The sequence below is a fragment of the Centrocercus urophasianus genome, unplaced genomic scaffold, assembly GCF_019232065.1.
Source record: "Centrocercus urophasianus isolate 14NV4802_14NV808 unplaced genomic scaffold, USGS_Curo_1.0 seq_15, whole genome shotgun sequence".
Lineage (NCBI taxonomy): Eukaryota > Metazoa > Chordata > Aves > Galliformes > Phasianidae > Centrocercus > Centrocercus urophasianus.
The window spans coordinates 18,899,143-18,920,482 of record NW_024884697.1 but is presented as its reverse complement, the minus strand read 5'-3'; the positions used below and the strand labels follow the sequence as shown (position 1 = coordinate 18,920,482).

General features: G+C 40.2%; 1 protein-coding gene across 4 annotated transcripts in view; it reads left to right on the top strand.

The window, feature by feature from the left end:
• Positions 1-21,340, top strand: part of PLXNB2 (plexin B2) — a 248,929-nt gene that overhangs the window by 175,517 nt on the left and 52,072 nt on the right. For all 4 annotated transcript variants that reach the window (XM_042815708.1, XM_042815709.1, XM_042815710.1 and 1 more), the window contains 10 exons: positions 326-508; positions 1,382-1,504; positions 5,240-5,340; positions 7,514-7,640; positions 9,428-9,578; positions 11,885-11,999; positions 12,649-12,751; positions 13,218-13,319; positions 17,863-17,955; positions 19,120-19,201. In XM_042815708.1, the coding sequence (XP_042671642.1) occupies positions 326-508; positions 1,382-1,504; positions 5,240-5,340; positions 7,514-7,640; positions 9,428-9,578; positions 11,885-11,999; positions 12,649-12,751; positions 13,218-13,319; positions 17,863-17,955; positions 19,120-19,201 (1,180 nt within the window). The remainder of the gene's footprint in view (positions 1-325; positions 509-1,381; positions 1,505-5,239; positions 5,341-7,513; positions 7,641-9,427; positions 9,579-11,884; positions 12,000-12,648; positions 12,752-13,217; positions 13,320-17,862; positions 17,956-19,119; positions 19,202-21,340) is intronic.

The following is a 21,340-nucleotide window of genomic DNA, read 5'->3' as shown; positions in this document are numbered from 1 at the left end:
CAAAATTGGTAAACCTGATCTATATGACAAGCTAATTAAATGAACTGGTTAGTTTTTAATCTGTGCTTCTGCAGTGAAACAAACAAAGACCATTTCCTCTCTAGGTCTCCTGGAAAGCAATAGCACTGAAGCAGTTTGCAGTTCGCAGACTGCTTTCTGATTGTAGCTCGTTGGCTTGTAACGTGGCCAGGGAACCCATTTCTCTTTTTCTGCTCTCCTGTGTCTGAAGGGTATCATATTGTGGTAGCAGGGTTACACTTCATTCTTAGCTGGGAATTAGTGATCTGAATGTTTAACATCGCTCTGTATTGCTATTCCTTATTAGAATGCAAGCAAAAATTTCCCCTGTGGCTCTGAACACTTACCATACCTCTTGGGAAGTAAAAATGGTGTTATAGAGAAGCCAGTATTACAAAAAGAAGGGATGAATCTCACGGCTGTTACTGTGACTGTGGAGAATGGGCACACCGTGGCCTTTCTGGGGACTTCAGATGGAAAAATTCTTAAGGTAACAAATCTGACTTCAAAGCTTAGAGCGTGTTGAATAGGTTGCAAACTGTTCTGATAACGTGTTGATACTCTGAAAGTGAATGTGATTTAGAGGATCACATAGCAGGAGCAGATTCTCTTGGCACTCAATGTCTTTACTTTCAAAGAAAAATGAAGACAGGTTACTTCTTGTGTACCTCAGCTTTCCAGTACGTAGGTAGAATTAGCATTGCCTGGATGTTACTTCTCCCAAAGGTTTAGATACCTACATGGAGCCTTATAAAAATATCCCTAGGTAATCTAGCATCCTCTCTGGCCTTATAGCTATTCAAGCCCCTACTCGTTTAAGAGCACATTTTCATTTTGTAATCATTGTGGCTATTCAGTGACCAGAATACAGAAAACAATTTAAAGCTAAAGCAGGAGCTTTGACTGTGGGAACGTGTGGTTCAAGGGTTTGTGTGTCCATACTGTTAAACTATGGAGACTGTCACACCGTGTGTGCTATTTTGCTGAAGACGAGTGATGGCCATGTGTCACTATTTTGTTTGAAGTGTGAAGCTGATACAACTGCTTATTGTAAGGGAGGTCAGCAAATTTGAACACCTTTAAGAGCTGTGGCTCCAAGTTGAAAATGTGAGTTTTACAACACTCAAATAAATCAGTATTTAGGAAAAAAAAAAAAAATCAATGCAAATACTAGCTATTGTGAGCTGTGAGCAATTTCTTTTCCATTATTTTTCTGCTTTGCTTGCTGCCTTTAATGCTAAATACTTCAGATTGAAATGTTTTCACAAATATGAATTTGTGAACTTGAGCAAACATAGCATTTTCATTCATGATAATTGAAAAAACAGCAACCTTTACCACCCTTCTTTCTTCCATGGAACAGGTGTTCCTGTCATCCACTGTAACTGAGTACAGTTCTCTGACTATTGAACTAAATAAACCCATAAAGAATGATCTGGTCCTTGACAAAACCCAAGAATATCTATATGTGATGACCACAGACAAGGTAATGTATCCCTCTCTTTTTAAGCATCAGATCCAGTTTAACTTTCTCTGTGACTTTACCTGAGATTTGAACATTTCTCTGTCATTCCTGGAACCCACCCTAGTCACTGGGGCTGCTCCTGCGCTGCATTTGTGTGTGCACCTTTACAGGCAGAAGGACAGCAGGATATTACAAATAAATGAAAATGCTGCTGGGATTATGGGGTGGATGAAAACAGTGTGAATTATGTACCTCCTTCTACCAGCTTCAGCCCCCCTGTGCTTTTTGCTCCCTCAAGCAGAGGTGATGGGCTTAATCACTTGACTGTCACTTGGAGAATGATTACATCCTTACTACTCAGAGTGAGATCAGGAAGTGAGTTCACCTCTGAAGCTCTCTAATGGGGTCTGGGCGAAGGATGAAGCTGTGATGTTTGGCACTAGAACGCCACCGGGTCAGGCAGCCACTCATCGGGGAGAACGCTTGAGCTGCCTACCTATGCCACCTATTTAGGGAACCTGCTTTAGAAGGGGGGTTGGCCTCACTGATCTCTTGAAGTACCTTCCAACTCCCGCCATTCTGAGATTCTGTGAATACTTCAGGATTTGGGATGCTAGTAGCTGACACAGCAGTGTTTTCATATATTTAAAGTGGCCAAGAGCTTTCACGGGTCTTGCTGTTAGAAGGTAAGAAGCAATGGAGAGACCTAGAGCTTTGGGAAACGTCCTTGTATTAGCTTCTGCCTAGAGCTGTACTGCTGCAAGAGGAATAGTCGGACTGCTACAGAAGTAACAGGCGGTCTCTTCTTGGTTCACCTTCTCTGAGCTGGAACAGTGAAGATTTTTGAAGGGGAAACAAAAGCAAGAAGGAAAGGAGGAGGTGGGAGGGATGCCACTTATAGCTGCAACCTGCTCGTGGCACTTCCCTATGTGGTCACTCACACTCATGGTCCAGCAGCTCTCCAGGATGGGAGAAATGACAGACTGCCACCACTGCAGCACTGATGGGGACACTCAGTGGGATGTGGGAAATGGCCCGGCAGCAGTAACACAGGGAGAATTCTGATGGCTGTGGAAGGAGAGTACTGGGGAAATGGTGGGGAAAGTGTATTCCTGCAGGTTAGTACCATTTTTTTTAGTAGTTGGTACTTCAGATTTGGAACAGAACTTCAAACTTCAACAGAATCTACATGAGGCTGCGCAGCCTGGCACCCCATGGGACACCAGCAGATTGCTTCAGCCTGATGTCCCCACCAGGCTGAGCAGCGTGAGCACTGGGGCAACCTGAAGCATGGCAGGTTTTCTGGTGATAGTCAGCTTGAAATAGAATTTAGGAAGGCCGCTAATAGTTCCATATCTACAAAATGTTTAAATTTAGAGTGCAGAAAATCTGTCCTAAAGAAGCTATTTCAGTTTAATCTTTTCTTAGTAGCTCTCATAGGCACATCAGTTTCTAAATAATGGGAATAATAATTTTCTTTTACAAAACCTGTTCAGCTTAAATGTGAATAACTAAACTTGGGAGCTCTGTCACGGCATTACATTACTGTCATCTCCAGGAGTTAATTATAATGAGCAGTCCCACCCACTTTGAAAGCCAGATAGAGGAGAATGGAGGCCTTCAGAGCTGGAAGAAATGAAGTGACAGAAGTGAGGGGGGAAGAATAAATGCTGAAACATGCTCTGCTGTTTTCAGAACAGCTGCAGGTTGTGGGAAAAGATGTACCAGAACCCTGCCCTGGGGGTTAAAATGGTTTTCAGTTATTTAAAAGGAGGTAAACAATGAAGTCCACAATCGCTGCGCTGCCGTGCATGCTGAACGCTGACCTGCCTGGCAGATGCAGCACTTGCCACCCAAGTGATGTGCTGGGTGATAACGTGAAGCAGCCTTTAAAAATAAATTAGATGATGACAAAATATAGGGAAGAGTGATACAGAGCTTAAGATCGCAGAGAGAATCCACCTTTTGCTTTCCTGTTTCATTTCTTTTCTCGCTCCCCCTTTCCCCCCATCCTCTTTTACCAAGCAGTGGATGGCTCAGAGCAGATGCTTTCAAAAGTCAGTTCTTCCTTCTTATCCTTCTCCCGGAGCTGGGCAGGGGTCAGGAAGGCCCATTGAAGCAAGAAAGGACTGCACCACTCCTGCCATACTCAGTGTAGGTCATTAAAAGTAAACAGAAGTGGGAGGATCTTGGATTCCTTCTGATGCGTCTCATATCAGCAGTAAAACTGAAGCCTGTGGCAGTCACGATTCTCACCACTTTCTGTGCTTGTTATGGCTTTTACCTCTCTCTCTCTCTCTGGTTAAAAATGCCAATGAGAAAAACACTAAAATCTCTAAAATCAGTTTCTCTGTGTTTTGTAGCTGTCTGTAAGCCGAGCTGCTATTTTTTCTGTAAAAATCTTTCAGTTTATGTAAAACTTGTAGAAACGGCCAATCTCTGGAGCTTGTTTCTGCTTGCTAGAATTATGAAACAGACACTTTGTCATAAAAAAGCCATTCACTGGATATTAAATTATTCACGAGAGGGGAGCTGGTTAGAGAAGCGGTGTGCCAGCAACTCAGCTCTGGGTAGGAAGCAGCCTGTGGAAGAAAAAGAAAGTACTGAAGAGATAAGCCTATGTAGTCGTAAATGCATGAACGCTACCAAATGTTGATGTTTTCCTTAACTGAGTCACCGAATCCCAGAACTGTAGGGGCTGGAAGAGACCTTTGGTGATCATCAAGTCCATCCGCCCTCCCTGAGTCAGGTTGAACTCTTCTAAGGTGAAATGAGGCCAGATTCGGACTTGCAAAGCAGCTTTGTACCTGCCAGTGGGCTTAAATGACAGGATTAGGTTGAAAAAAAAAAAAAAAGAAAAAAAAAAGCTTACATCCCTCTTCTCCCTCTTCATAGGTAAAACACGGTCCTTAACAGTCTGGGAGGAGTATGTCCCTTCCCCTCTTGCACAATTCAGCAGCATAGTTAAAAGTGCTGATTATGTGCCAGCTCATTTTTCTGGGCATTAAAGAAAGACCAAATTGTTTATTCTCACCCCCAAAGAAAATCAAAACCAGAAGCCACGTATTTACGGGGAGTCTGAGAACTGACGGTGCTGCTTCCTGCCACAGTTATTTCCATTCTCTGTTGTAAACTTACTGCATGGCAGCAGAGTTAAGCTTGGAGAAGTGCGGCGCTGCAAGCACCAGGGCCCTCTGAGGATTTCAGACTTCCTGCAGTGCCTTCTGGCTGAAAGTGCCACGTGTGGTTACACTTCCAAAGGATTTCAATCTCGTGCTAACAACAGGGGGAGGCTATTGTACGTACAACTGATCTAGCTAGTGCTATGTTAACCTGCAAGAAGAATCTGTCCTGCAGTAGCTGTTTCTTGGGTTGGAAAAGATGTTCTCACATTTCTGTTCTGCAGCATCTGCTGAAATGCACATGTCCAGAAGTAGCTTAACCTAACTGCAGGAACTGAACGGCTTTTTAAGATTTTCTCATGATTCTTGATTATGGCAATGAATTCTGCTAGTTTGGAGAGAAACTAGAGAACACTGGAGTGAAGAAGAGCAGGAAAATATGTGAATTTGAGCTTTAAGTCATGACCAGGGGGTTAACCAAGTTCCATTTTAAAAAACCAAATTGCACCTGAACATAGTTATAAGGGGTCTTCTGCAGTGGGCGGTGGCGTTGTGCAATCCCATCCGTAAGCTTTTCAGTCTCCTTGTGCCTTCCTCAGACATGTGAAGGTTTGTCTTGCTGTTGGCTCCCCAGGTGCATCGCCTTCCCGTACAGCAGTGCCACAAGTACTCAGACTGTGAGAAGTGCACGCAGGCCCAGGACCCGTACTGCGGCTGGTGTGTGCGGGAGGGCAGGTGAGTCCCACAGGGGTTCTGCAGATGTGGGCAGTGAAGGTGCTGGAGGAGGCCTCAAGATGTGGCACGTGCCTTCTGTTATTGCTTTGCATAGTGATTCCGGTTCTTTGTACTCAGACTCTCAGTACTGACAGGGATTGAATTTTATCACACTGACATTGGTATCAATCTTCCATGTACACAAATAAGTCCCCATTGACTTCTGCAGATTTCATTAGTTTGGGAAAATGTATACGCTTCTGCTGGTACTGAAAATCAGTATACATCTTGCAACTGCAAGTTTTATGGCTCTCTGAACCATGCAGTCAGAGGTTCTCCCAAAAGTTAAGAGTGCTCCCTATTTAAAATCCTGAAAATATAGCATTTATTTTAAGTAGAGATGCAAAACATAATAAAAGAGCATAAAGGAAGAAATTGCTAATGTCTGAACATGAAGTATGTAGATAAAAGGCTGTTTGTAGATAAATGTTAGCTATGGAGACATTTAGCTACACCGGGCTCTCACCTCATTTCATGAGAGCAGAAGCTGGCCTTTGGCTGACTTCTCTGCAGAGGTTATCTGAATTAATATTCAAACATATGCAAACTAGAACAATTCTGGATGTCTCTTCTTTACATTGCACATTGATTGGAGTGGTGAGAAGCAAGTGCAGTCCTACAGCTCTCTTTTTGACTACTAAGTTAATTAACCCCTTGGCATGAGCAGTTGGGAATTCATGGTTCTAAGTACTCGCTGTTGGAACAAAGGGGCTATTTAATTATAGCATGCAGATGAATTTCAGGCTTCCAGCTTCCTGCCTGAAAACGTGAACCTTCACATTAAGTTACCTAACAGGCTGTTGTGCAGCATAATGTGAAGCACTGCAGAGAAACTTATGTGTTTGTACACATTTATGCAATATTCTGTAATAACTCTTCAAGACCAGGCTTCAGCTTCGGTGGATGAAACCTGGGGATTTGGAACATGCAACTCAACCTCTTCCTGGCTACTCAGAGTTGAAGGCCGTGTCATATATCATACAGGAGGCAATTTCTCCTAGATTTCCCTTCAGGTTTCTGATACAACCGCTGACCTCAATAACTTGAAGTATTAATGATCTCTGAGAACAAGCAAACGTGAATTTTTGCATTTGGTAGTATTTCTCCCAGTAGAAATAGAAGCACATGATTTCTAATGTTTTTCTCACCTGCACCAAGTTCTGTCTCATGTTCACATGCAGCGCTTAATTGTGTGTTTAGGGACGTGTTATATGAGTGTAGACTTTGTATGTAAATGATATCCTTAGGGTAGTGCTGGCAGAACTGTTCAGCAACAGTACTATACTAAGGCCCCTGATGAGTTAATAGACTTTTGTTACAACACCCAGAGATATTACAGAGTTTTCTCACAAGCACTGCACAGGATGAAAAGAATATGCATGAAAGTGGCCCCCAGCACATGCTCTAACAAGCTTTTGTAGCCACATATGCAGATTCTGTCCTGCAGCACCTCTGCTTTACATCCTTCCTGTAGGGGAGCTAAGAAAATCTCTCAGGATTTTCTGTGAGGCTGCACAGCCACTGATGTCTTCCTGCGATGGTAAGGGTGCCCTCGCAGACAGAGATCTTAAACTGTGGCAGGAGTTAATGAAGCCCTTCACCAAGAAAGCTGCATTTCTCTTGTGCTGAGATTCCACAGGAGTTCTCGTGTGCCCCAGGCAGCACTGCTCTATCACATTTCTGCCCTCATGAGTCAGGTGTCTTATTGCTGCCAACACATGGGTGTCATCCTTGACCTAGAGAAAGGTTGTGCCCACTCCTCCAGGAGTTTGGTACGTGTTAAAATGAAGATTAATCAGCCTACTTTCAGGAAATGGGGCAATGGCTCCATTCGCTTTTTGATGCTGTGTTAAATATTATTAGGTGTCCGTATGTTTGAGTGGAGTAATCCTACACATTATGCAACGTATGTTGTCTCCCTGCTTGCTTTCTGTATTTCAAATATGGTCAATACTTACTCCATCACTTATTCATTTAATAGGTCTCTGATAGCAACATGAATAGTCAATATTAAAGCAAATTTCCAGTCATCTTGTACTGCAGTTTCAGTCTCTGGTCCCTGAATTGTTGCTTAGTTCAGAGAAAGCAGAGTCCAAATATTGCTTTACTTCTTGTTTTGTTCCTATTTTGTCAGGTGTACAAAGAGGGCAGACTGTGAAATGGCTGATAAGGAGAACGACTGGCTCTGGAGTCCAAGTGGTACATGTATGACTATCATCAGTGCAGACCCTCAAAACATGAGTCGTAGAGCTCCTGCTAAGGTAGGACAAGAAAATCCTTTCCCTGCACGTTCTTAAAGCACACTGATGTGACTACAAAGCAAATTAATGTCTGTTTTTCTTTAGGCATGGTGATAGCAAGAAATATAAGGTTTTTGAGGTATCTCAACCTTTCAGACTTCTCACAGTGCTCTTTTCTTGCCTCTTCTTCTTGCAGGATGTAGTTAATATTTTCTTCTAAGAAATGCTCCTTTTAACCTTCTCTGTAAACCACAGTGATGCATTATTATGGATGACAAAGCACTTAGAGCTATCTGAATATTACGAAAGTGTTGCACAATATTGTATAGCCTATAAAAGATAATTGATAGGGGAGATTTCATGTTGCCCTTGCATCCTCTTTCAGCTTACTTGAGCATAAACTTGAGTAAGTAGTGAAGGCATAAGCTGTTTCTTTAAAATCTGGCAGTGGATTTGTCTACACAGCAAAATTTGTCTACATGCATGGAGAAGTTAAATTCAGCATGCAAAACTACTATGTGGTGACAAAATGAAGCATTTGGAGAGTGACCAGTATGTCATAGCTTGCTTTGATTTCAAGTGCAGCATGCTGGTACAGACTGAGGATGTACTGGTTGTGCTCAGCAAGTAAAACTGGGTTAATTTTGAGTGAAGTTACTAAATGGTTTCTGATTCCTCTTGATCAGAAAGAAAGAGACTTCACTTTGGGTTAATTTCATTCCTAAATGATGTAAGCAGCATTGTCTTAAGGTTGTCTCTGCATTGAGAAAAATGTTATTAGAATGTACACAGCCTAGTTAAATCCACACCTTCTCTTATTTCAGACCTTGTCAATTTGTGTTGACAAGACTTTAGTGCCTCATATGAGAGTATGAGGCCAAAATATCTAATCAACAAAAACAAAGCCAACTTCAAATGAGCATCTACATACAACCTGTAATATTGCCACTGTCATCTTCTCCTCTTAGTTACTTTTACTCACCAAAAAATATTGCAGCTTATAACATAGTGGACCAGTTTCCATGAGAAAGGAACCATCCTCATTTCTACTGGAAACACAAAATGTAAAAAGCCTAAACTGTGGAATTAACATACCTGAAACACTGAATCAAGGGCATCATCTAAAATTTCATTTCATTTTCTTTTTCCTGCCTTGCTAAGTTTTCCCACTCTATTTTGCCTTTAGTTCCTGACATGCATACTGTACTGATGATTTCTTTAGGAAGATTAAGATCTCACCACCACTCTCAGAAATTCTTTTTCAGTAGTAGTGATAAATGTCAGGATTTGGGTGTTGTTTTTTTGTTTGTTTTTTTTTTTTTTTTGCATGTACATTGAATCTTGAGAAAGCCACTTTTATCTGCTCAGCCCTTTCAAACTCCAGCTTTTCCAGCCCATTCAGCCTTGGTTTATTTGCTGGCTAATAATACCTAAAGTTAATGTAATTTTCATTAAGTTCAAGACTTACTTAAGTCTTAAACTACTCTGTTTGCTGAACTGGATGCTGAGTACAAGAACAAAAGGCTGGGCTGGGCTTGTATCTAGAGACATTTTTGTTTTGATCTAGTGCACTGACAAGGAAGGAGTTTTCTGTACCATCTTTATTCAGCATAGACCCAGCTGGAAAAGTGGCAGAAAAATAAGAAGAAAACAAATAAAAATTGAAAAGGGGAACCACGTTGTGCAGTACCAGCCAAAATATCACCCTTGGCTGGAAAAGAAAGCAGCTGAAAATTCTGTGGCCATAAGCCTTGCTGAGCTTCCTTACTTTCTTTCAAATATTTTACCTGTTGAAAATTTGTTTGCAGGTGAAACTGACAGTAAGTCCATTGCCAACTTTGAGCACTAGTGACAAACTTTGGTGTACCTTTGGTGAAACAAGCCATCGTGCTCAGTTAAATGAAGGAGTTATTATCTGTGACCCACCTGATATGATTCCTCCAACTCCGAAAGGTCAAGGTAAAGAAATATTGCTACCTGCCATGCATAAGAAAGGAAAGTACATAAACCACTGCTTCTAATGTGATCCTCTTATATGAACTGAATGCACGTTTTTTTTCCTCTTCCAGTCCCTTGGCTCAGGTAGTCTATTGTTGATCTTTGACCATTCAAACATTAATTTAAAAAAGAGAAAATTTTACTCAAAATTTTTCCATCACTGTTTTTTTCAAGCTGTGCCGTTCCCACCAAAATATTCAGCAAAATTGATCTAACTGATACTGCCCACAGAAGCTGCATCATGCCACTACACCAAAACAGTCCCTGAAGTCACCAATTCAGTGATATTTCTAACAGGAGCATAGGGATTCTGTGTCCCAAACAAGCAAAATTCAGCTATTCTAATCTTACTCTAATCAAACTGAGATATGAGGCTGGAAGAGCAGCACAGTATGAAGATGTGTTGTTTTAGTTTTATACTCGACTATACTCGACTATATTTCAGTAACTAGTCTTCTGATCCATGTCAGAAGGTTGTCCTTTCCATCATAAAGCCTTCTGCCCCTTCCACTGTGTGCCCTCCATCTTCTGCAGTAGTGGAAGACCAGTGGAAAAATACATGATTGTATTCTTAAGGGCTGTGCCACCGTTCTGAACCACTGACATACACTTATGGTCTTTCGCCAAACAAAATTCTTGTGCTATTTCCTAAATAGTGCTTTATTTGAGCCTTAAGTTCATACATCCTGATATATAAACACAGAATAAAACTGGCAACACAGCCTTCATTGTTAATTGATCAAATTTAAACAACTAAAAAAGTGTTCTTCCACATTGTATAGAGGTACCCGTTAGAATTACCTTCTCATACGTATCAGAATTTCCCAAGAGTGTGGTACTTGGAAGTACATTTTAACACAAGCTTAAATTCTCTTCAAAGCTGGTCAAAATCCAGTTTTAATTGCACAAAATGTAATGATGTTAAAATCTCTCAAGTTTTAAAATAGCTGGGGTATGTCAAGGTATCAGATTATGCGAAGTGTTAAAGCAGCACTACTTTATTTAGGGCCAATTCACATTCCCTAAATATTTTGAAAAGTAGGACATAAAGAGACTGAGTTGATAAATATGACAGCTTGACATCTTCCAGCATAAAATGTAAGACTAGAAGCCTGTCTGGAATGGCATGAGAGTAACCAAGTCGCTTAGAAATAATACACTTTCCTGAGTTTTTCCCACAGTGACCAATCTGAAAGGATATTCAAAAATAATATCAAGATGTTCAGAAGCTTGGCAGACACTTTGCAGAAGGCAGGCAGTTAGTAACATAGGCAGCATGTGACAGAAAGTCCCGAGCCTTCCACTTACTGTTTAGAAGCCCTATTGAGTTTGGAATGGCCCTGATTACTGTAGCAGTATCCCATTTCCAAGGAAATGGGATATTTCTAGAAAGGAATGATGCTTTATTGCAGCCCTGTTGTTAGAAAATCCTCTGGCATTTCTACCAGTCTGAAATATTAAATGGGATCCAGTGCAGGCAAAGGTGACTTCCAATAAAGCTGCTCATGGTCTTTCAAGAACCTCTTCAAGGAAAGCAGGGTTTGAAACTGCCCAATTGCTTGTGAAATAGCTTGTCACAAGGGCTTAATGATTTCTGCAAAAGGCATTTTAAGCAACTTCACCATAGAAAACACCAGTTTCTGAAGATAAATTTTACTCCCTTAGTTCAGTAATGATCCAGATGAGAAGTACATTTGTGGGGAAATCCTGTACAGCAAACTGAGATCACATGTGCCTATGGTAGCTTTGTGTTGAGGGCACTGTTGGGCATTAACCACAAAGACCACTTGTTTTAATTCACACGACAATGGCAGTTTTAATCCACAAATGAAACAAGTAATTTTACATGAAGACATATTCGTATTTAAGATAACGTTTGATTTTATATGACTGTTCTCATGCCAGTTTTCATCTGTGTTCAATTACCCTTTTATTCATTTTTTCTTATTATTTCAGACTCTAAAATTCTAGCATGGTGATAGCAATACTGAGAAACACTTCCATAAAGTAAAGCTATTCTGTAATTTTACTTCTTCCATTTATCCTATCCTCTGCTTTCCTTCTGAAAACCATTTGCTCAAAAAACTGTAGTTTAAAAAGACAAAGCAAAGCTCAAATATAACAGCTCATGAGATCTAAAGCATCAATTGTATAGTTAAATATTTGCCGGCACTGTAAAATAATAAAAGTATTATTGTACCATTCTGTTCAAGAGCTAAAGAATTCAACAACCACTTGGATTTTTTTTTCTTTTTCTTTTGCGATAGATCACGTTTCGGTTCCATTACAGTTAACCTTTGGAGAGAACAGGATATTTTTTGCATCGCATACTTACCCTTTTTATGACTGTGAAGAAGCAATGAATCTTTATGAAAACCAGCCGTAAGTATTTCAAATTTCTAACTGAAGTGTTTAGATCCCGTGACATCGTGCTTCAGGTTACTAATTAAGTCTTTGGCTCTCAAAATTTTTCAGTATCCCAATTCTTTAACTTACACTTTAATGAGGCATGCAATTAAAGGCCAGTTCATTGGGTTGCTATTTTTGGTAGTTGCTATTGTACTTGCAGGTGAGCTCTGTGGATGTCTACTTACTACATGTTGCCACAAGTGTTAGATTGGAGCTTTGGGTTGTGGTGCATTCAAATGTGATGATCAAAGATGACTCTGCCACCATCATCTTCCCCACTTGAGATGTTACTGCCCCAGGACAGACACAGCCAACTCAAACTCCACATTTTTAACTCAATATATGAAGGTTTATAAAGATCATTTCTGTTTTCCTTGGACTCCGTCTTAAAGTTTGTGAGATGCTACGGTTTTCTGATCCTTATTTATATTTCTGAAAAAAAAAAAAAAGCTTTCTGTGGTTCTCAAACTGTTCTTACTATAAATTTTTCAACTTAACATAGTAAGGACACTGTAGCAGATTGATCTACTCTCCATGAATAAACATGGAATTTAATTTACTTTTTTTGTCAGTGGGGGAAGAAGCCTGACAGTTTGTCATGACTATCATGTTATATTTGTAGATGCTATTCTTGTGCAAGCAATAGGTGGAATTGCCAGTGGGACTGGAAGAAACATATCTGTGAAGAGTCTTCTTCAGCACAGGATGTGATCAAACAAAATATGGTAACGTTTAAAAATAAAATTATTGGGCTTTTATTAGAAAACTTCAATATATTCTTTGCTTTTTCTCTCATATCCGATGGCTGAAGTAGGGATCTAAAAGTGAGTCTAAAGTTAACTCCAGAAGTTTAAGGTTTTTTTTTAGTGACAGTGTGGGGGTGGGAATTTAAGGGTGTGATTGAGGAGGGGCATTGTGACTGAATAACTCCTGAAAGGATATTTTTGTTCCTTTTACTCTGCTTCAATGGGAGGAACAAGATTGCAAGGCTGGGAAAGATAATCACCCACGGCTTTGACATATGCTGTAGTCATTTTTAGCGTGTCTAATTTGAAAGGGTGTAATCAAATCTGTCACTGTATTTTAAGCACAAAGTTATTTAGAACAATCATCCCATTGTCCGAAGGCCATTGGAGCTTGTTGTGATAAGACTTTTGTTTTGAATAATGGATAAAATGTTTATCTCCCCAGGAGGAAGAATGCCCACAGTTTCTAAACCCTAACCCATCAATAATACCTATGGAGTACCGAACGACAGTGCATTTTGAGGGAAGACATCTAGCTTATTATCAGGTAAGCGGATTAATTCAAAGCTAGCTGTCATTTGTATTCCACTTTAATTCCAGCCACACCCACTCTTCAGGCATTAGATTCTGCTTTCCTGGGTGTTCTTGCTCATAATTCTTGTTAAAGAAGGAAAAAAGCTACACATAAAATATGACATAACGTTGGATACAATCTCTAAATGTGGAGTCCCACAAAGACAGAATCACAACAAGGCAAAATATCATAGCTAGTATATATGAATTTCATTTTAAAGAACATAAAGTGGACCTCACCTTGAGAATTATTCTTCAACTAATGAGAGGAATTTTAAGAAGTCTGCTTTTTTTCATATCGCTTCCTAATTAAATACTTGCTTTTTGGTATTCTAAAATAGCGCTATTTGGTGTGCTTAATTCTCTCTTCACTTTTCAAACAAACAGGAAAAAAAAAAAAAACAACTCAGAAATTGCATGATTTTTAGTTTGGAGGAAACCAACTTTTGTTACTATTTTTTAACCATCAAAAAGAAGAGCAAGTATTGTCCCAGCTGTAGCAAAGATTTCTCTTTCTTAGTACCTCCTTCCAGAAAGTCAATTGGAAAGCCAAGCAGCTAGCATGACTCTGAGATTTCAACTGTTTTATCACCTGGGTATGCAGAACACATAGAAGTTAGTGTTTGTCTGATAAAAGTAAAGCTTAAAAACTTCTTTAGGTGATAGCTTAAGTATTGTTCTTAGTTTCTGCTGTTTGTTTCTCAGTTTAAATACAACTAATGGTAAATATGCTGGCTTGTATCAATTACTTAAACCACAAGCCATCACTCAACTAAAGAATACTCATGCTTGTTGAGTTTTGTGTTTTTTTTTTTACCTTGCCAAATTTAAGTACTGAATAGCTTACAAAATCCTTCCATCACTTCTGCTATGCCTGCCAAGGGAAGGAAAAAGGTAAACAGGTCAGGAGTATAACAGCAATATAAGAAGTGTGGTCAGAGAAAGTTAGAAGGCAAACCATAAATGCTACAATCATATCAAAACCATGTTTGTACAAGATGCTGTACAATCATATGTTCAAAAGTAAATATTTTTGCCCAAAGATATTAAAATAAGTGTAAAGAGGGGGGAAAAAAAAAAAAAAAAAGTGGATTTTATCTGTTTTCTGTGATGGCTGGCACTAGTCACTGGCAGGATGTCTGACTAGGTGAAATGAATCTGACCTGTCTCAGGCTGCTTGTAAGAAGCGGGATACAACACTTTGCTGCAGCATTAAATAAAAAAGTGGAAACACACTGTAGAAAATTCACTCCAGGTTCTACTGTTAAGCATTGTGAGGAGCTGACAAACTGGTTTCTGCAGAAGAGGGAAAGCTTTCTGTGATCCCTTGACATAAGTGGAAGAGTCCATTCTCTCTTAACAACACATTCAGGGCAGATGCATAATCTAGATGTACCAAATTTACCTTTTAGAAGACTCTTCTCCTCTATGGAAGAGAAACAGCAGAAGGAACCTGCTATGCTAATCACATTCACCTTGTTTATCATTCTTGTTTATCAACCTTTCTGAACTACCGCTAGCAGAGAAAAGAGTGAAAAAAAGCCTCCTTCTTTTCTTTTAGTGGTATCAATTATGTTTAACAAAGCCAAACACACACAGTGGTTTTGAATGCTTTGTCAGAGTGTAGCAATATTTAACAGTTTGTCTACAGAACAGACCAGCGTGCATTTATTTAACTGGGACCCAGAAAGGCTTGTGTGGAATTCAAGTCTCTCTAAGAAGTCAGATGAATGTATAGGACCTAGTTTGGAGAGACAGTGGAGAAAAATAATTTTTCTTAGGTGAAAGATTAGTGTAAACATCTTCTCTCTCATGGGAGTAGCTCATGTATCCCAGTACAGAGGTGCATTTTTTCAGCAGAATTGTAATTCCTTCAGTGCCATAAGTTGAACAGGCACACACAGTGCTTTCCGTCTGCATGCACAGAGCTCTGAGAACATGTGAAAATACACAAATAAATGAAATAGTTGTAATTATGGAGGCACTCATTCCTATGCGGCCGTACTGCTGAAGCAGTAAGGTTGATTACTGAAAGTTAGTTTGAGTAATGGCATAACGTATACTCAACATAAAGTAACTTCTCATGGAAGACAGGGTGCTCAGGAGAAACATATGGACAGATCTCTTAGACACTGGCCCTCAGCCCAAGTGCAAATTAGAATGTGGTTTCTCACATAGAATAATTTTGTTATAGGATGTCCTGGGCAGGTGGCAGTCACATAGCCATGAACCCATTTAAGGACTTTATTGATTAGAATATTGGAATATATCCATTTTTTTTTTATTTTATTTGCCTACATTATTGCTTAGAAAAAGGTGATCAGCAAAATAAATGTTCTGTTGTTACTCTGAACTACTAGCTCTATTATCTTAGTTTAATCTGTGCTTTGTTTAAAAGAGCATGCACAGCCACAGTATATCATTATACTAATAATGACTAAGTGCAGTAGGCAGTATCATTCATTTAAGCATCTCCATGAATGCAGATTGGTGGTTAAGGTCAGGGGAGAAGAATAAGTCCACAATTTTTGTATAATCCTCTTAACTTGGTAACACTTATACTACAATGAATAAATCTCCTTGTGAGAGCCTTTGCTGGAAGCAAATAGACTAAAAGATGAGAAGCTGTTGACTATTTTTCTGACCCTCTTTCCTCTAAAAGAATTTCAGTAGGAAGCAGAAATAAATCCAATCTGTCCTTTTGCTCTTGGGAATAGCCACATTCAGAGCAAGCAGCTGAGAAAGGCACTGAAGGGAAGTTTAACACTGATCAGTTTATTGCATGCAACTTCTGAGAGACATTCTCCAGCTGAATCCTTGGAAGATTGGCACGTGGTAGGAGAGACAGATGTACCAGCAACAAGATAACCACATTAGCCCTCCAAGATTTTAGTTATTAGTAACTTCCCATTTGGATTTGTCTTTGTCATGAGTGTCTGATGCATAAATCACTTCTTGGTGTTTGTTATGTTACCTCTTCTACACCCAGGCTGCTGAGTAGAGCTCTGGGCCTTCTGCTGTAGAGCCCAGCATGGCAGCCCAATTTCAGTTCTCTCCAAGTGGCAGCCTTCATGCACACCGAGGTCCACTCCTTTCCCAACACTGCCTGTTAAACATGCAGGAAAGCTTCCACAGCAGCAACAGCAGAATTTGAACACTTTTGAAATGTAAAACAGGGACAGTGGAGCATCATTCTTCAAAAAAGAGGTTTGTAAGGTGATTTAACGCTTGGAGGATGTGAAATAGAACGGGCTGTAAATGTTGCAGGAAAGATCTTTGTGAGCTCAGCAGCTTGTTTTCTGTATGCAGATTCTGAGAAAGAAGAAGTAAAAGGTCTGTATCCCTCTATACATAAACCTCTGAGAGTCTGGAGGCAGGCCCTTTGCCTAGCTGAGCACATGCTGCTCCTCAGTCCCAAGCCTTGATGGGCTCTTCTGTCCACTGCCCAACATGTCACAGCGAAGGAGCAATAAGAGGGGCTTCCACTGCACTACTTAGATAAACCTGATCTGTGAGCTGCCAGTGATGCAGTATTAAAGATATATTTATTATCGTCATATACAAGGTTTTGATGACATCAGCAGCAGACTTAGTAACCCTCAGAACAGGAAAGAGAGATCAAGTTACTGAGTATTTTTTTGAAGTACTCTGAGATGCAATTGAAATTGGGACCTAAAAAGCATTAGGGATGAAGGTGGTCTTGTATTCCTGTGGTCTCTGTTGGTCTTCACCAACAACACTTCTAAAAACATCCTTGCCATTTGTTTCTTAACCTGGTTATTCTGGCAAAGCTGTGCTGTGGGCCAGGATGGGAGGCTGACCCAGCACAGGAACAGTGCCATGGTTTGCTTTTTAGTTGGCTCAGTCCCTTGTTTGAGAACAGCTGCTGAGATTTGTGCTAGTGCTGTTCAGGTGCTGCAGCCTAGGGGCAGGAATCAATGGCTTTTTTAAGACAGAGGGTGAAGAGAGGGAAAGAAAGCCTTGTAGGAGGCAGGAATACTCTTAAACTGGTGCTACCATCAAAGACTGTCTCATGAGAACAGAGCTGGAGTCTTGGTGAAGCAGTAAAAACAAAGCCAGTAAAGTCTGAGGGATGTTCGTTCCCATTTACTGTCTAATTCTTGCCTTCCTCCTCTGCCTGTAATCCCACAGAGAAAACCTTAAAGGACAGAACTCAAGCAGTTCCACTAATGACACATCTGATGTGTGAAGCCATCCAGCTTTCACTTGTCTTGGCTTTTTCTTCGTGCTCTCTGAAACCGAGTGCTAGATATGTTGTTGCTTGATTTGAACCTCTCCATGCTTGCACCTTAAGGGAATGCTGGAGGGGTGCAGATGGCAGCAGATTGTACTGGCTGGACTTTTCGCTAGCTTGGCTTTCAGGTGATGACTTTAACTGGTTAGCTTTCTCCATTTGATCTTATTACTTCCAGTGCTGGACAATATATTGCCTGGTGGTGTGTTACTGCACTTGGTGAAGCTGTAAAAACTGAAAGCTGAACTTTTCTCTTCCATAGGATGAAAAATTCGTGGTTGGAAACAGCCAATTTGAATTTGAAGCTCCTGTTGAGGCAGCAGAGGAAGGAAGATTTTCATTCATGAGTAAAGAGGTAAATGCAAAAATATGATTTGCTTACCAAATATATGCTGTTTTGTAGACCTTTCAGTATGTGTGTGTCTTGAAGTATGTTGCACTGTTTTCCCTCATAAAAGAGATTCATCAGTGTTGGAGATTCTCCTTTGGTAGCAGCAGCCAAAAGCAGGAGCTTTGGCTCAGAGTTCCCAGGGTCTCCCCTTAAAGTCCTGGATCACTTTGCTATATTTCTGAATCGATGGGTTCATTGTATCGCCCCTGGAGGAATCTGGGGCCATTGCTCTTTTATTTCTCCACTTTTAATGCAATCTGGTGAAACCATTGAGATAAAAGATGAGAATTTCAGAGCTCTCCCTCTCCACACACCAATTAATTATCTTTCCCATAGCACAGATTTTACATCTGTAAAAAATGGAATGCTAACAGTATGCCGTTGTTTGGCTTACTTAATGTCCATGCATCTTTCTCTCTGGTTTATTTTACAGAGAAAGAAAATAGTATTCAGAAAAAGTCTACTGAGTTCAAAGCTAAACTCACAAATGTTACACTGACTTTAACCTTATCAGCTTGCTGAGAGAGTGGTTTTGAGAACTAATTAACATTTATGCAGCATTTGAGTCGAGCACAAATAATTTCCTTTATGAAGCCATTATATTTTCTTTGCTGTTTTTCTCTCCCACCTGTTGTTATTGCTGCTGTCTTTCAGCCTCAGCAGAAGCCCGTGTCTTGGAGCATGTAAACCATGTGCCTTGGCTATAATGAGGGGGCTGCGCTGCAAAAGATGCAAGAGGTTTCCTCTCTGTGTGGTGCAAGCCTGCCGTGGCCACAGAAATAATGGGACCAGATGGTGTGGGAAGGGAGAACTCAGCAGGGTCCACAGCTATATTTACTGACACCGAACAGTACCCTCGCTGCTTGGATACTTATAACCCAACGTAAATTAAATTAATGAAAAGTAGGCATTCAGATATTGTTCTCCCTTGGTACTTGAAAATTCTGAATGAGAAGGATTAGGCTCGTTAAAACATTTTTTCTATAAATATATTGGGCCAAGGTGAAAAAAAAGACCATATGGTTTTGGATAGCTTCTAAAACCTTCGCAGCTCTGACTATTAAGCATCACAGAAGGTATGAAATTTGCTTTGCAAAATTAATATCTCCATAATATCATCTTTTTCAGTTCTCCTATAGTGCAAATGAAACCTTAAAACTTAAATTATCCATAAGAACAGACAAGGTTAAGATTGACAGCAAACTGATGGGTAAGTACAAAATATGAGGGTTGGGGGCGGTTAATTACAGTAAACAGGAATCTTTTTATAGTTTTGGATTTGTGGATAAGAATGTTACATTTCCAGGTTTTATTGGCTTTAGTGGTGAAATAATCGAATCTGACAGATCAAAAGTTATTAATACTAAATTCATGAATTAAATATCAGTGTTCTATATATTAAAGGCAATTTTAAAGACTTTGCCAGGATTCTCAAGTTTGAAGTTGCTCTGAAAGACAATCCTAAGCAAAACTTCACAGTTCAAGCATACTTTAGTGGCTTGTTCTCTAAACAGCCATTTTCCTCCCCCAGCCTCCAAAAGCTGCAATGAACTTTCTCTCCCCGTTAACACAGGGGCAATTTTCCTTACTGCCACTCATCTGGACTTCACCTGAAGTCTGCACCTGCAGCAGTCTCAGCTCCTGAGCAGCAGACAGCCTTTGTGTCTGCTGGCAGTCAGCAAGACACGTAAACACTCCGTGTGCTTCCATCTCATTACTTTATTCATTTATTTCTATGGCAACAACAAAAAAAGTGTATTTAGTGTATAGCACAAATAAAGACCTGGTCTCTGATATAGATTGCTTATTACTTTATTTTTACTTCTTTCAACCTCCAGCAGTTACGTCTGTGGGTTTAGTCTGGAGCTGAAGTGAGGATGCTCCATTAAAATCAGTGGAGCAGTACCTGCTGAGACCTGCCCAGCATGTCTGTGGACCAATGTTTTAGGGCATGATCTTGGAAAAAAAAGCAAGGCAACACTCTTACTACTATTCATGTGAGGACTCAGCACTGGGAAAACTAACACTACCCCCAAGTAATTTTCTCTACAGTTTAAATCTGAAGACCATATTTTACAGTCTGAACAATACTTAAATTGATCCCCTGTCACGTTGGCAGCACAGAAGTATGTTTTCAGATTTTCCCTACGGCTTTGTGTGCAGTGATGAAAACACTTAAAAGAGGAACTGGGATGCACATTCTGAGGAAGTCATGCTGTAGTCTCAGTGTCTTCATTTCCATTCTAAAGGCCATGACGTTTAAAATTGCAGAATTTTGACCAAATGTTCCCAACATCTTTTTCCCAGTCTGGGAAAAAACAAAACCATAGAATAAAGGCAGTAGCTAAATTATTAAAGGAAGGTTATCATTCAAATCAAAATGTAGAATCCTTGCAAGAGAGGAATTGAAAAATTATCAACAAATGTCTCATCTCTCTTTATTACAAAAGATTTTTGTATCCAACTTCTCTCTTGCTTTAAAATTTCCTGGCCGGATGAAATCCAGAGCATCGTATTTTTTATGCATCTTGAAAAGAATTGACTTTGGGTATATGATTGCTGCTGAGAAGCACCTTTGAACCTGCCAGTCAAAGCACCTTCCTTTGTATGACACTTAGCGAATACTAAGTTACGACAGCGCTTTCACATCTTGTGCCATCAGGGGTGCTGAACAGTACGAAATCCAATATAGCTCTTTTATCCTTTGTCCTTTTTATCAATGATTTCACAGCTGGTATCTCAAGGTGATGGATAAGAGTCTGAATCTAATGAGTGGCTTGCTGCTGGTACATTTAATGAGCTGATCAGTGAACAAGGGGAGAGTTTAATGCTTTAAGGCGATAGCTTTCTCAGATGCATTTATGCAATGGGATGTGAGGGATGTCAAGACACTGCAGCACTAACATTGTTTACAGGAGGATGGGACAAAAATCTCACTCCGGCCGAAGAAACACCACAAAGTGATGCTGTAGGAGTACTGCCCTACTCTGCCAGGTGGCTGTGCATTGGTGTGGGTGGGTAATGCGGGGTTTAGGAAGGCATGGGGAAGAAGGGAAGATTTGTTTAACTGCTCGGCTGTTTAGCTGCTCAGCTTCCCTTGCAGTAGCAGCCTTTCTGAGGGCTGCATGAAGGAAGCAAGCTGGTGCCTGGCCATGAGGAAACTTCCTAGCTGCTGACTGCTTTCTTCTGTCAGTAGCACATAGTCAACATAGTAGAGCTGTCAGTCTGGTGCTTTTCCTCATCACTACCTTCACATCCAACATATAGAGTGAAGAGGTAGCACTAATCATTGAAAATTCTTCCTGGCTTCTATTTATTAATGCAGTGATTCCACACTGATGCACTCAAT